Source organism: Diadema antillarum, unplaced genomic scaffold, assembly GCF_040938485.1.
Source record: "Diadema antillarum isolate AM-2024a unplaced genomic scaffold, OU_Dant_1.0 seq00001039_RagTag, whole genome shotgun sequence".
In the NCBI taxonomy this organism is placed as follows: domain Eukaryota; kingdom Metazoa; phylum Echinodermata; class Echinoidea; order Diadematoida; family Diadematidae; genus Diadema; species Diadema antillarum.
In genome coordinates, this window is record NW_027271870.1 from 118,368 (window position 1) to 134,878 (window position 16,511).

The 16,511-nt window shown below is 38.6% G+C and overlaps 1 protein-coding gene across 1 annotated transcript in view; it reads right to left on the bottom strand.

Moving 5' to 3' along the window:
* Positions 1–1,454: 1,454 nt before the first annotated feature.
* LOC139742942 (kinesin-like protein KIF11) overlaps positions 1,455–16,511 on the bottom strand; it is a 35,842-nt gene continuing 20,785 nt past the window's right edge. The window contains exons 16-27 of the mRNA XM_071653450.1: positions 14,229–14,401; positions 13,281–13,409; positions 12,320–12,487; positions 11,538–11,618; positions 10,347–10,408; positions 9,571–9,670; positions 7,819–7,998; positions 5,758–5,980; positions 5,082–5,230; positions 3,360–3,497; positions 2,417–2,425; positions 1,455–1,851 (exon numbers count right to left, since the gene is read on the bottom strand). Coding sequence (XP_071509551.1) covers positions 1,711–1,851; positions 2,417–2,425; positions 3,360–3,497; positions 5,082–5,230; positions 5,758–5,980; positions 7,819–7,998; positions 9,571–9,670; positions 10,347–10,408; positions 11,538–11,618; positions 12,320–12,487; positions 13,281–13,409; positions 14,229–14,401 — 1,553 coding nt within the window. The 3' untranslated portion in view covers positions 1,455–1,710. The remainder of the gene's footprint in view (positions 1,852–2,416; positions 2,426–3,359; positions 3,498–5,081; positions 5,231–5,757; positions 5,981–7,818; positions 7,999–9,570; positions 9,671–10,346; positions 10,409–11,537; positions 11,619–12,319; positions 12,488–13,280; positions 13,410–14,228; positions 14,402–16,511) is intronic.

A 16,511-nucleotide genomic window follows, 5' to 3' on the forward strand; every position in this document is an offset into this window, starting at 1 on the left:
ATAGGGACACTAGTATATTTGTTAATACAAGTAATAGGTGTTTACATCCCACTCACCCGCAAGCTTTTTGTACAACGCACATGGACCAGACTGCTAATGCCATTATGCATACTCCTGCCCAAAGTAATAGACTTCATCTTTATCTTGAATGGCTACATGTAATCTTTGAAAGTCTTAGGTTATATTTGGTAGTATGTGTTCATAATTTGTATAAATTAGATTCAAACTTTTATGAGAGGTTAAAGATATTCTTGGTAATATGTTGTCATCAGTTAACCTGACAGAATGTTAGGCTCAATTTAACAACTAAAACTGATACTGTATTTGGTAAAACATAGGTTGTTTCACTATGAATGACTGTGTGCTCTACTGTAGATTTTATTAAAGAGCATACTCAATCCCAAAGCTGTAGCATCGGTCGGTACTGTTGCCTCAAGTTGTAACACATGTAACCGTAGGCCTCGATTTTGCTTTTCATCACTAAATTAAATTGAATGAAAATATTAGAACCTAAAGCGTAGTTTTGCAGTCTCATAAGTCCAGCTAACATTACCTAACATTAACTAGTGTACATGTGTAAGTATGATGTATTATTGTTAAAGCTAATGCTAATTTTAACATTACTGTCAGCTAACACTAACTTTACATAATGTTAGCCAAGAAAGTTTTCACATCACTAATGTTGGACGTTAGGTGAATTTTTTTTTTGTGACAGACACTGTATGTGTGAACAAAACAAATAAAATGCCAATGGACAACTTACTTGACATGAAAACGCACCACACATGGACAATTGGCGACAACAGGTTCACGCAGCCAGCTTTTTATGGATGGCAGCACAAGTCAGTACATGGTTGTATTTCCACAGTGATAGCGTATTCAACGAATGCTACCTTTCTAATGGGAATTTTGAAAGTGACCCTCCATATACAATGTACGGCAAATTCAATAAAGAAACCGCGAAATTCTGCTTCAGCTATTAAAAACAATAGAAGTAGCATAGGAAGCATTCATGTGAACTGAAGGACACTCAGGTCCCCTCTCAAGACCTTTCTGAACTAACAGAAAAAAAAAATTAATGAAAAATTTGATAGGGAGTAAGTTGTACATTACGGTTACCCAGCATCACTGCAAGCTTTATATAATATTTAACAATAATATACAAAATCAATTGTAACCTTTAAATACTGGGGTAGGTAACTGTTAAGTGGACATATCATTGTATAATTTTCTGACTAATTGCTGCAAAATGTAATACGTGTATACGAGATTAAAATAAACCCCAACAATACATTTAACCATTCCCCACAAGAACCTGGCAGCCTGTGTAGTAAATCTATGGGGATTTCAGACTTTAGTACAGAAGGGGTTAATAATATCACTAAGGCGTTGCATCAAAATTATGACCAGCAGGATCCTGGGGTATCATGCTGGTCATAATTTTGATGCAACATCTAAATATCTGTCTTTCAAAAGTAGATGACAGAAAGTGAGGGGAAAGAGAGGAAGAGATGGAGAGAAATTGTGAGAAAGAAAAAATGTAGGAAGGATATTAACCCATTGATGACAAGTCCAGAGTATACTCGAGAACTTGCCTACGAAAAATGTGTGTTGGAGCAAAATCAGCATGTCCTCAATGGGTTAAAGAAGGTTGATGAAAACCGGGTCTCTCACACTCTCACTTTGTTGGAACTCATTCCTAGATTAAGATTAGTTTGCGGCATTGGCTGAGCGTAGCGGCAATCGTGACTTGGGGGTCGAAGTGTTCTTGCTGCGATCACGGGCAGGTTTCTTGCCGCGGCTCATCGTGACTGACTTGGGCATCACAAAGTTCTCCTTGGTCTCCTCTCTCTCATTCTGCAAGGGGACAAACAAACAAACAAACAAACAAACTCAAAAAGGTTTGAAAAGGTTAATATGGGCTAATGAACAGAGAACTTTTCAGCTTTTGGACTGTTCTCTTGATCTTTTCTCTTGATGTACAAATATGTTTTTCAAATACTGTGTCTTCACAAAGCATTAACGATGCAAGTAACAGATTTATTGTGATTAAAATTCAAATTTTGCAATACATTTGTTGTCAAAGGATGTATAAACAAACAAAAATTTGATTCTAATAGAATAAATCCGACAAAAAAGTAAGTTTAACTTAAATTGAAGAACACTAAAAGTGTCATGGGAGATTGCAGTTTGAGGACATTGGGACATTGATTGGGATGAGGTGATGGGGTGGGTCACAGCCTGAGAAATTCAGCAATAAAGACTGGTGCATTGTGGGGTGATGACATCATGGTCTCATCAAATTTTCCATGCTTCATGATGCATCCATCATTTCATTTCTGTGATTTAATTGAGTAAATTTTTTTCAAATCAAAGGCCGGATGGAATTATTGACGAAGGCTTTTTCAAAAATGACATCAAATGTCTAATATATTTACATAACGTCAAAAGATTATTTATGTGTAAGACTACATGTATTTATAGTTTGTCTGTATTACCTTTTGTCACAAACTACTTTTATACAGCAGTTTAACCCTATTCTAACTAAGGGGGGGGTCAAATTGACCCCCCCTCCTCGACCTTTCGCGCCACGATTCCGCAACGCGCAAAGATTTTGCCGCGTCGTTTCATGACTTTTTTCATTGAAGTCTCCCGTATATTTTGAGACCAAATTTGCGACATCCGGGTACACCGCTCTGAAGTTACGCAATGTTTTGCATATGCATGTCAACCCGAAAACAGCTTAAATTCGTGATTTCGTGTGCAAATCCAATGTAGATTGTGTTCTTTTGTTTAATTGATATAAATTAGATTATTTAAACTTTTGAACGTCAAAATTAATCAATTCTAATGTAGATAAGCTTGAAATAGTGCCTGCACAAATTTTGGCCAAAAACAATAGAAAACAAAAGATCGATAAAACAATAAAAAACATAAGAAATTAACAAAACAATAAAAAACAAAAGAAACGGATTTTGATTGCGCTATTTTTTTACAAGAAAATTGTTTGATGTGTCTTGAGGAACTCTGACACAAAAATTTAGCAATCCTTCATTCTTTTAGATGGAGTTATAGGTGAAAATATGATTTCATGCATAAAATTGAATAATTAATTTATCAAAAAATATGAAATCAACATTTTTCTATTGTATGACCATTAAATCTTGTAGTTGACATCCGGCTCTATGTTCAGGCAAAATTTTGCGCGATCGCCGGCCGAGATCTGAAGGGGGGTCAAATTGACCCCCCCCCAGTAAACACTTGGTCTCAAATAGCCCAGTTAGAATAGGGTTAATAAAAAAAGAATTGCAAGTATTACTACATATAATGCAATTAATGCACATAAGCAGTTGTCTCACCTCCGATGTTATGGAGAGCTGGGACTGTGACCTTGACAGAGAGCTGTCCTCGGCACCTGTATCCACCTCGCTGGTGAAACCCTCCGACTGGTCAACTGCCTCGCTCTTCACAGAAGACCGTGAAATTTCTGCCTGATTCTGGAAAAAATCCAAAAGGTTGTAGGCGTATTGGTTAAGTACGTCCCTTGCAATTCCACAAGTGGTAGACAACTTTGACTTGCAGACCATAATTTGTCCACCAGTCTTTTGTATGTGCTTTTCTCATGGGTATGATGAACTTGCCCACAATGTGCTGATTAGTAAATAATTCTGTTGTTGTTGTCTTTTTAAAGTTACCCCTGTCATTGCCACATGCAAGAACACTTTGTAAATTGTGAATCAGACTTTGGAGTAATGACCATGTGTAAATTAATACAGTGGAGCCCCTTTATGAAGAGATTGGACATAATGCAATAGTAATGCCCATTACAGGGAAACCCTCATTATAAATGGCCCAGCATACTACAGGATACACTGCACAGTTTTCAACCAGGTGATTGCAGCTCTGATTTTCTGACTGTATTTAGGTGGTCTCTCTTTTAGTATGTTTACAACCAGGTATTACATGTACAGGGGAAACTCGGTATAACGAACACTGCTATAACGAGATATCGGTTATAACGAGGAAATTTTCCCGGTCCCAAATTTCCTTCCACACAAGTCTATGTAAAATGCTACTCTTATAGCGAGATCGGCTATAACGAAATAACTGCTATAACGAGATAAATTTTGTGACTTCCAAACAAAGAAAAACATAGTCAATCAAACCTGCTATAGCGAGGTAAAGCAAAATGCCTTCGGTAAAGCTTTACTTCGCCTGTGCTATCATCTTCCGAGATTGTAAAGCTTGATGCGCCAAAAACTGTCTTGTACACACATAATCATTTTCTTCAGTGCACTCCAGCTAGTGCGCGCGCACTGATACATGCAGAAAATGTGGTGGGACGGCCATATGTATACATGACATCATCATGACGTTTAGCAGGTGTGAGGCAATCTGATGCTGTGATTGGCCTTCTACGTAGGGAATTCCCCATCTTCACACACACGCAGTCATAATGTACACGTGGTATACAGAATGTGTCACATACACACACAGCATTGTGCAGACCATATTCAAGCTTTCCACGCAACACACACCCATACGATAACCACATACCAATCCACACAGACGATCTTGATACAATCGCAAGCTACAAATATAAATTTACAAATTCAAACATCTACAATTAATAAGAAACACATTCTTGATATTTGTATTGGATTTCCTTGGCGAAAAACATCTTCTTACCCATAAAGGTGAGTAATTCCCTCACACACAATATGAAGTTATCAGTATTGATTGAAATATGATGGGTAGTCCCACATGTGCAAATTAATGTCTTTATGTTATGCCTTCTTTTATGCCTACTGATATAACAAGATATCGGCTATAACGAGGATAATGACTCGGTCCCGACCATCTCGTTATATCGAGTTTCCACTGTACTACTTACAGCTTTAATGAGTTATAAATTGGCAGTCCATTAAACCTTGTTACAATGGTGTTTCCCCTGTATGACAAACTCATTATGCTGGACGAAACCCTGAATATTTTCATACTCATGTATCAAGGTAGTTGTCATGGTCAAGTAGTTCTTGGTATAATATGATTCTAGTGTAGCTACACTTTGTCTTGCTTACCACACTGCACAGGCTGTCATCTGGCAAAGGGAGGTCTGCCGCTTGGTTCAGCTCACAGTCCTGGCGGAACCGATGCAGAAGGATGTCATGGGGTTCTGTGCTGACCAGGTCACGAGGGTAGGTGAAAGGTCGCCGCTGGGGTGTGGTGCCTGTGTGAAAGTCATTTCGATATTGTGACTTTATAAGTTCTGTCTGAACTTTTCATTGCTATGAGAAACAAAACGGTGGCCCATCTTCAGCGTGACAAATAGGGAATGAGAACATACTTGTATTTCATTGTGGGTACTGTATCTGAAATCTGCCCCAGTTGTATCATAACAAGACGTGTTTTGCACATTCACCATTATCTAAAATGTTGCAGATCATGTAACATACATTGTAGTATTCATCGCTATCATAAGCTATCAAGCATTATCGATTTTGCACTCCCTAAAATGTTGACGTGAGCACACTTTTTGTAATCTTTCAGATTGTTTATTTGAACAGAGATTCATGCACCAACAGAGTGCATAACATGTGACATAATTTACATCATCACTAACTGTATACATTGCAAAATATCTCTGGTTCAATTATAATTTCCATATAATGAAAGAAGAATGCCAGTGTTAAGTACTCTATCATAATCGCAGTGCCCTGCACTCATATCGCATCACTTTGTGGTCGAGATACTCACCTGTGGGGACATCTTCTCGCAGATCCTCAGCCAGGAATTTTTCCACCCTCTGCAGTCCAGCGTTGGCCTGTCCCTCCATCTCAGCTGCCCAACTGCTCACGCCCTCGGCCCGAGTCTTGCTCTGGACGGTCCACTTGCTGACTGTTTGGTCAAATTCCTTCAGTTGGCGGTCAATGGTGGCACACACTGTTTCACTTGCCACTGCCTTCTCATCTATCATTGCCTGCATGAAGAGAACAGCAAAGAGAGATTCTAGTAAGTTGTGATTCCCCGCCCTTTCTTTCCTGTAAAACATAAGCCTTCTAATAACTGTTCAAGGTACTTAATCGTAATGGTCATTGTTGTTCAAACTAGTTCAGGACAAGCCAGAATTTGGAATAAGGGAAGATCTCAAAACGAAGCTTGATACAGGGAGAATCTACTCAAGACCTCAGTTATCAGGTTTATACATTTCTTCTATATTAGGCTGTGCTTTGTTGTTGGTTTTGTGATGAATGGTCACAGAATATATTGTTTAACTGATCCTCGCTAGTTTCTTTAGTGTCTATAAATGTTGCTCTTCAATACAGCATTGTCATTTGCATGATCCAAACATTGCCACTCGCCCATTTCCATACCCGAGTCTCATGAGAGGGTCATCATGGGTAAGACATCTCGTCAACGGATAATTATAAGAAGCGCTTGGCAAGTTAAGAGTTTACCCAGTTCGCCTTAGTGCCCCACATAATTGATGATGGGAAACAAAGGCTCCCTACATTTTTCTTCCCCATCACATGCCATCAACATCATTACCACCATCACCACATTATTCAGTAATAATGTGATGGTGATAATGATGATGGTACTAAATTACTACTATAAAGAATACTATATGTTATGTACCAGTGTCCTCTATTTTCCCGGAAGTCAAATGAATTTTAAGAATGCAAAATGTTAAATCATAACCGTGACTGGGCTGTTTGGACCTAAGTTTACCAGGTAATTCCAAGTTATCACTTTTAGAATCATGGGGAAGGTTTTCATTTGAATGCACTCAGTGCACAAGGCATCCACAAACTTTGGTATTTTATTTGAGCATGAAGAGTCAAATGCATTACTTTTATGCAAAGATTTGTACACTCCAAAGAATCATAATTTGGCAAACAAGTTGTGTAAGTATGGTACTCCATGAAACCTTATCAGTGTTTTCACTCCTTGAGATCAAGAGTGAGTTAGGCATGCAGGCAATTCACATGAAGAGTCCACACTTCACTGCAGCACAAGAAATGAACTTTGTGAACATTTAACGAGATCAGAAATTTGGTGTCTCTGCTCACGATACCCTAAACTTTTTTCCCCCCCTGGACAGAGAGAGGTTATCAAGTTTCTTGAGAACAACAGGGCATGGCTCTCTAATCCATGTAACCACCCTCCACCACCTTTAAATACGGATTGCCAATGGAAAGCAAAGTAAATCTTTGTCACAGAGAAATATCTTCACGCTGAAAAGGAAATAATGTGGAGAATTCCAAATCAATTTTCAGTTCACTTTTTTCTAATAAAATTGTCTTGTCATATCGGGATAAATGATCATCTCATCTCATCCAAACTTCAGTGCTCATCTTGCAAATTTATACCAAAAAGATATTTGATGGAATACTGGCCATTGACCAAAGCAAATGTGAGCACATGGAAGCAGACAACAGAGATAACCACATTAATATTGCCCAAAAATAAATAAATGAATAGATGAATAAATAAATAAATAAATAAATAAATAAAGAGATAAAAAAATAAATAAATAAATTGAGTCATCATGCAGTTGCCCTAAAGTAAATGCAATTGTCATTGTGATACTCTTATGTAGGAAGATTCAGTAGGACAAATACAAACTCTTCTTTTAACATCGATTGGGGAATAACTTTCTGATATTGGAAGATGTGAAGAGGCAAAGTAGCTATGAGACAGGATATCTTTTCCTGATTTTCCATCAATCTGTTGAATGGCCGTCGGCTCCAATTTGCGAAAATTTTATATCATGTTTTACAGTATACGAGGCAATACTGATGCTTTCCTCCTCACCTCAGTGTCGTCTTTCTGCTGAGATAGGTGTGTGTCGATGTCTCCCATGTGACCCCTGACGACCTCACATGCCTCCTGCTGGTAGCTGGCCAGTCTGTCCATCTGTTCGTTGGTGAAGGTGGTCACTGATTCCTCCAGCGAGGCATTGCGCTGCCTGATCTCAACAACTTGGGCAATGCTCTGCCGGGCAAGGCAGCAAAGGGGAGGAAAATGAGGCACTGATAATATACAGACCAGTACGTATTGTACCTTGAAACATAAAGCAAACCAATTACTGCAATACCTTCTCATCATCACACTCCAATGGATAACACATGCATGAACACATTTCTGCATATAAACCCTTTAAAGGACAAGTTCACCTTCATAGACATGAGGGTTGAGTGAATGCAGCATTATTAGTAGAACACATCTATGAGAGCTTGAGGAAAATCGGACAATCCGTTCAAAAGTTATGAATTTTTGAAGTTTCTGCTCAGTCACGGCTGGATGAGAAGACTACTATAGCTTGTGATGTCATATGAGTACAACTATATAAAGAAAGTATACAGAAAATTCAAGATATTCTCACTTTTCTCACATAATAAAAGAACACTCGACTTCTCTCTTTCCGAAGTCAGGGGGAATAATATTATCCCTAACATAAGTCAGTAACAAGTCGAGGAAATGTGCACTTTATTCAAAAAGTCAAGTTTTGTGAAATTCTCTTTTTATTTTCCTTATATCGTTGTACGCATGTGACATCATACACTGCAGTAGTCTGATCCTCCAGCAGTAATTGCACAGATACTTTAAAAATTCATAACTTTTAAACGGATTGTCCGATTTTCCCCAAACTTTCACTGATGTGTTTTACTAATATTGTTACCTTCACTCAATCCACATGTATATGAAGGTGAACTTGTCCTTTAAACAAATGACTTGTAACAGAACAAGGCATGGTTACCCTCTACTTCCTTTTGATAATTAAATTTCCATGGTCTCTTGGTGTAAAAGCAAATACTTTCCAATTTCTTTTCTGAAGTAATGAATGCAAATGATAAAGTATTCCGAGACAGTTGCATATCGTCGCTGGGGTGACAAGACCTTGTATCAGCAATTTTGGTGAAAATGACTTATTTGCATTTATGGTCAAATAATCGGTTAAGTGATGTCCTGTCCAAATCCTAGCTGTGTTACCCCAAAAATGAAGCCACCATGGCACGTCAAAGGAACAGCTGTCTCATTCAGTACAGTGCTTTGGCCGCCATGTTTTTTGGCTCTCCTGAGCATTTGACATTTTGTAGATATGAGGTCTTGTCGCCCCAGTGACGATATGATTTTAACCTGTTGAGGATGAGTCCGAGTATACTCTGGCAAGTTTCTATGGGATATGCATGTTGTAGCAGAATCAGCCTATCTTCAATGGGTCAACAAGTTCCATTTACACAAGCTTTTCAATCTGGACATCAAAGGGGCAAATAATGTAGAGCTATGCAAACCCTTAAAAAAAAAGAAAAATTAAAAGGTGTGGAGGACTAAATATATACTACATACATGGTAATTCCTCCTTTTGAAAGCCTTGTAAAACCATGACAACTATTCCAGTGATAAAAATAATACAAAAATGAAAACAGTTTCATCGAGGGAATGCACTTCTAGTGAAGACGTATCTAGGCTTGCCTTGAAAAAAAAAAATCAGAGACAATATTTCAAGGTCATGTCACCGCTTTACAAGCCCTGCTGCTTTGAAGACTTGTGTGCATCACTTACCTTTTCATGATGATTATAGCAGGAGGATGAGAGATTTTCCTTTGACTCTGTGTAGGTGGTGACAAACGCACCACTGGTTTCCTGCAATGTTGTGGCTTCCCTGCATTTATAAAACAATAACAAGAGTTGCAGACTTCACACTTGCCGCTCAACATCAGTAGATCTACCCTTTGCACAAACGGTGCTGAGACTTTTTGCATACTGTAAAAGTGGATATTTTCGCACGACTAATTTTTCGCGCTCGGCGGGGTTAGAAGAGTTTCGCGTGTTTTTATTAATACCACGGAATCAAAACGTCAACTACAGGAACATGACAAGCAAAAATATTTGCATGCTTTTATTTTCGCGCTATTCTGGTTGCGCGAAATGCGCGAAAATTTCAACACTGAAAATTTCCACTTTTACAGTAGTCATATAAACTATGAGCCTTGAGAATATAACAAAACATATTTTATTCTAAAGGAAAGTAGCTAATGTTATGAAAAAGATATAAAAGAATATCAAAAACTTCGCACATTGAATAAATGCAAACTTAGAATAGCTACAAAAACAAAATCTAACAAGTTTCTACTATTACCAGAAAATGTTTACTAGTGCTGTGAATGGTACATTATGAAAAAATATGATGTATTATACTAATTTATATTTGATTCTACACACTAGAGAAAAACTATTTGTGCTATAAAGACTCTGATGTGATTTGACACCAAAAATTAAGTAATTTAAAAAACATTGAAAGGGTTGAGAGAAAAGGGCACGTTTTATGTAATATGTACCTTTGTACGTCGCCTTGCATGGCTGTAGTCTTATTTGAGGCATCTTCCACCTGTCCACTGAGCTGTAAGCACACACATCGGGCAGACAGAGAGAAAAAAAAGATATTCATGGTCAAATTTTACAGAAAAATCATTTCATATTCACATCAAAACATAATTATTCACAACAACATGAAAGAAGAGAGGAAAAGGGAAAGTAAGGTATGTGTAAATGGTATTGAAAAGGAGATTTTTAAAAAAATTGTTGGTTTGAAGGTTGTATGAAGCATACAGGAGACTGTATGATAGTTTTATAACAGGAGTACACTGTAGTTATCCAATTTGTAATATTCTGGCCTTTGCGATGAAAAAAAAAATGAGACAGAAAAGGAGCAATAGAGGTCCGCATTTTGCACAGAAGTTAGAGAAAAAAAAGATTGCTTTGTGGATTATTCATCCTTATCAGGTTGGTAACTCCGTTTCTTTCCACTTTATTTTGCAGACCACTATCAGAAATGGCTTTCATCCTTCCGCTCTGCAGAAAGTGAAGAGGGACACATTCTAAATCTGAGTGGGTTAATGCTCATCCAGACGTGATGTCTATGTGAGCTGCCTCATCAAAAGGGCAAAATATTTGCATCTTTAGAGGAAGGCCTGGCACTTCGGCATCATAGACCAGTCTATTAGTTGAGGCAGGGGCAATGCCTGTTTCCCTAAATCAGACAAACGGCTGCTCAGTGCTGTATCAATATACTGTAAAACGAGGAATGTTCGCGTGCATTTTAATTTCGCGAATTTCGCGAGCGCCAAGATTCGCGAAATTAAAATGCACGCGAAATTTCTTGTCTACACTAAATGCATTGAACGCCAGTGGCAAATCGCGAAAATTTCATGCCACGAAAAAGGCTGTCGGCTCCATTTCGCGAAAATTTCGTGCCGCGAATATATCATGTTTTACAGTAATCAGTTGTACATTTATCCAGCTATTTCTGAACTTAGTCATCACATGCACTTTCTCATTTATAAATTTTTTATAGGTTTAGTTGAAGTCAGTTTAGATGTATTCTGAATAGATGTCTGATTAACTAAATGCAAACTTTGTAACTGCATTGCATGGTGCCCTTTGGTTTTCTGAGCTGATATTAGAAGTCATTGCACTCGCATGAAGATAATGCTCTTTCTGGTTACCACCACCGAGTTGATGATACTTACCCTACCCGTCTCAGAGGCAATATCCTGGTTTCTCTTGGTCACAAGGGTTTGGAGACACTGAAGCAGAGCCTCTTGCATTTCCTGCAAATATAGATACACAGGTATTATCATAAATTTCTCACCACGCAAAACACAAGGTGAATAATCATACCAAATGTACTGTGGTTGTCATTAATCAACTTCATCAAAAGACAGGCTGAAATGGTCTATGGATGTAGAGAAGTCAGTGATTGACATCTTTAATTTAGGTAGTTACTACATCCAAAATCACTTAATGGGTGCTGGAATTGGTACGATTACAAATATAGTGATACTCTGTTGCATACAGAAACATTTCTATCTCTTTTAATAAAAATGATGATTAAAAGCTACATTTCACACAATTGTGTGGCAGAGATCCCCACAAATCTCTGCACTTACAGCTATTAGGGAGCTTTAGATTTGTAACGCAGATGTTTAGATGACTGCGTTGGCCGTTCTCTCTCTCCCTGTGTTGTGTTGCAAAGTAGCTTTAAATTACGCCAAGACACAGCCTATACAAAGTAAAATGGTGCTCCCATAGGATCATTGCATCAAATAGCTCTCTGCGTCGTAAATTTGACTAGGCACAAGACACAAGACATCACATGCCCACTTCAATTGCTCTCTCTTTCTCTCTACCAATATATTCATGTCTATATTTTTTTTTTCTTCACTTGATCTTGATAAAAACAATGTAGAAAACATCTACGCCCCACATAGAATTTAAATCAATCTCAGCTGTTAGTAGTTTGAAATCATACCTGGTTCTTTCTCTGTTCATTTTGATTTAGCTCCACCAACTGCCTCTGCAGGGACTTGTTATCATTGAGCTGCTTGTTGGCAAATGCCTCCACTGTGGCTGCCATGTCTGAAACTTGCTGTGTGTGACTCTTGATATAAGAGTCTACCATTGCTGACTGAGACTGGATCTAGTTAGTGCAGACAGACAGAGACACATACATAAAATACATGCAAATAAAATGATAAATATCAAAGATGTATATAAATCATCTGCTATGTAACATGTACAATTCAAGCTACTTCCATTCAGAACCAGTTGATTATAAGAACACGCTGATTTTGTGAGTAGTGAGATCCTGTGGAAAAACAAGAGCTCAGGGCAAATGAGACAAAAACTTTCATATTTCAGAAATGCTCTTCCATTGACCAAACCTGTTTTTGCAACACATGACATCAATGGGGATAAATTGCATCCCTTGCATCAACTTTCTGTTGACTTCAAATAGTCTAGCACTAAGCAGATATAACTAGACCCACGGACGACAAGCTGATTTTGCTACAACACCCATTTCCTGTTGACACATGACTGAGAATACTTGGAACTACCAGTAGTCTTCAACGGGTTAAAGGTAAAGGAATTGTACTCGTAAAGTAAAGGCCAAGAATGCATGATTTTTTTTTAACGTGGGAGAGCTGTGAGAAAATGATATCACCACCACATCTGATTTACGTGTGTGGTTGCCATCAATACCACAATTCAGTGAAAACAGCACTATTGCAATATGACATTTTGGTTTCATTCTGAAATTTTACTCTTCTATTGTTGGTCCCATTTTACTAAGGAAAAATTACATTTGAGTTACAACATGGTCTAGAATTGGGTAGAGCTCAAGTCTGAAAACAGTAGATGGTTAAAAAAATTTAGGAAAATGTGAGAGAGAAAAAAAGTAATGTTAGAAGAGCGCCCTGAGGCAAACATACCTGGGACTGGATGTCCCGTCTGCACTCATTGAGAGCCTCTGTGTGAGCTGTGAGCTTCTCCTCCAGATCCTTCATTGCCACCAGGAAACGGTCGCCATGGAAATGTTTGATGGTGGCGATTTCCTCTTCCTGGAATAAACAAAAGCAGGACGACTTGGCTCCATCAATGGGATGTTATTCCGATCAACCAAAGGGATCAGTGGAAATAGCTGCAACATGACTGAAATTGAAGCATCACTTGTTTACCATACAATTATAACAAAGTCCTGACTGTTTTCTTTCGTTATATTGAAATTTCGTTATAAACGAACAAATTGACAATAAAAACATGATGGGATAATGTCGCAGCCTGAACTTTTATTTCGTTGTGCATGGAATTTCATTATAACTGTGTTCATTATAAAAGGAGTGCACTGTATAGCCTTACAATATACATATACATTTTTTTTTTGGGGGGGGGGGAAATAAGGGGGTACTCAGATTCAATAGCAGCAGTGTCACAGTCATTTTTTTCACAGGTTATCAACTTTGCCCACAATTTCATTAATCTCTTGACTGATTCCAAACTACTCTTTAAAATGAATAGCCCTTTAGGACTCATACACTGCAAGGGCATTCTTAAAGTCATTGCGACGACAATGCCTCTAGGTATGTAATCAATAGTAACAACACACAGATGGACTCAAAACATCCTTGTTACAAAAAAACAATTGTTATAGCAAAGCAGGGACGATACCTTTCCCAACTTATCATGACCTGTGTAACATAGATTCTGTCAATTTAGGTGCTTTTCTTTATCCTCACTTCTTCTGCCCGTTCTAAAATATTTCTGACCATGACGAAAGAAGGGACATTCGAGTGTGAACCTTTTTAGGCAGGTGAACCTAAAACCTGCTGCCTTTCCAATCAAGAGCGTGTAAAATGCATCATCAGTGTGATCCGGCTTACCTTGAACCTGCTGTGCTCTGCACAGGTCGTGTCTGACCAGATCTGCCACGCCTCCTGCTGCTTCTCACTGGAGGACAGTATGGCCCCCGTCCGACCCTGCAGTGACCTCACCATCTCGGCCAGGTCAGAGCGCAGGTCACTGACCTCCTTGGTCCGCTGGCTTATCATAAATTCTGCAGGGTGAGACACAGCAATATCAAAATACTAGTAATATCATTTTTTCTTTTTAAAATGAGTGAAGAAAAGGTAAAGAAGTCTAACGCTTTATCATGAAAAGCACAGAATCACAAGAAAATTTATGATTTTGAGGTGCATTCTTTAAGAGCAGGTTATTCAGTAAGCATATTGCATGGCTGATAAAGTGATGTTAATGCTACCAACACAAAAGAAGCAGTGGCCTTAGCTTTAACCAAGAAGACCTCCTTCACCATCATAGCTTTTGACATTGCTTTTAGTCAGAAATTTTGGACACCTTATACCGCCAAAATGTAGTGAGAGTCACAAATAGATGGCCATTGTGAAAACTCTACAATTTGTGCCTCAAATCTGATCAATTCAGTGCATTGTGTTTCACTCAATCTGTTCCACATTTGATGAAAAAACGTCAGACTCCTAGAGAAAACAACTGCATTTTGTATTTGACTTGACCTTGACCTGTGAAAATGTTAAAACCTTTAACCCTAATCAGGCTGGGCTTTTTTGGCTATGCTATATCTGGGGGGGGGGGGGGGGGGGGATTCCGCCCCCCCTTCAGATCTCGCCTATGGAACGCGTGATCGCGCCGAAAATCGGCACACGCGACGCCCGCGACGTATACTATCAAAATGTATGGTTGCTTTCTCTGAAAAATTTTTCTTATATTTTATATTAATTAATTATTGTAATTTATGCATAAAATCAGTTTTGGGCTCTAAATCACTTATTAATGCTCTAATTAAGCTAATTTCTTTTAAAAAATGTTTCTTGTATCATTCTCCTGAGACATAGGATAAAAAAAATCTGTATCGAAATTAATTTCTTATGTATTTGATTGTTTTTTGATTTTCTTATGTATTTCTTTGTTTTTCAAACTTTTGTTTTTGTTTGTTTTTTGGCCAAAATTTGTCACAGATATTTTTTGAAGCTTTATTATGCTAAAGTAAATTAATTTTGTCCATTCTAAGTCAAGATATGAATTTTTATGTGAATTAATTGAAAAAACACAATTTGCATTGGATTTGTACACAAAATCACGTTTTGGAGCAATTTTGGGGTTGACAAATTTTTTTCGAACGGGCGTCACGTCAAAACAGTACGCGCGGGCGCAACAATTTTGGTCTCAAAAGTTGCGCGATACTTGAAAGAAAAAAGTCATGAAACATCGCGGCGGGAGCTTATCGCGCTGCGAAGATATTGCGCGAAACGTCGAGGGGGGGGGCGGATTCCGCCCCCCCCCCAGCCTGATTAGGGTTAAATGTTATAATGGGTTAAAAAAATCATCCTGTCATACTTCAACATCCCCAAATTGATAAAACTTGAAATTGAACTCTATAATGCTGCATTATTGAAATTCGATATCCAGACAAACACCTGGACATTTTGAAAGCATGACGCCTCTGATAACCTTCATGGATATAAGGAAGACCAACGCCAGTATATATTGTGTGTTGTTTAGACGCCCTCTAGAGGCGACTGTATTGTAACCATGTTTCAGCCTGGATCTCCAATAAAGTGGAGTGTTCTTTTCGCATCCTAAATCCGATGTGTTATGTTTGTCTGTTTTACGGTAATGGCGTGGTGGCAGCGCTCGGATCGTTTTCCACCCATCAACCAAGGCTTGCAGGCCACAGATGGCCGACACATCAACAGTTAGATACAGTAGCTGTCGTGATTTTTGCGATTTGAACTGGCTGTTCATCACCTCCATCAGCGTTAGCGACACACAGGTAACGCTTTGATAGCCCCACGTATACATACGATACGATGGCGCGGTCAGCTGCGAATGCGCCCGCACAATGGCGCTTATGTCGGGACGAGACTCCCGAGTCCTTCCTAGCGTGGAAGAGTAGTCTCATGAGCACACTTCGTGCATACCCGGAATTCTCTCCATTCCTAGCGGAGGGGGTTTCTTGGAAAAGGAAGTCGAAGGCAAATCGTTTGCGCGGTTTCGTCGATGATTCCTCTGACTTGTCTGGCGGCAAGACAGCCGCGCAGAAAGTTCAATTGCTAGAATTGATGCTAGGTCAAATTTCAGCTTTCTGCCCAATCATTTCTCGAGGTTCGATTGTCAATAATTCAACTTCC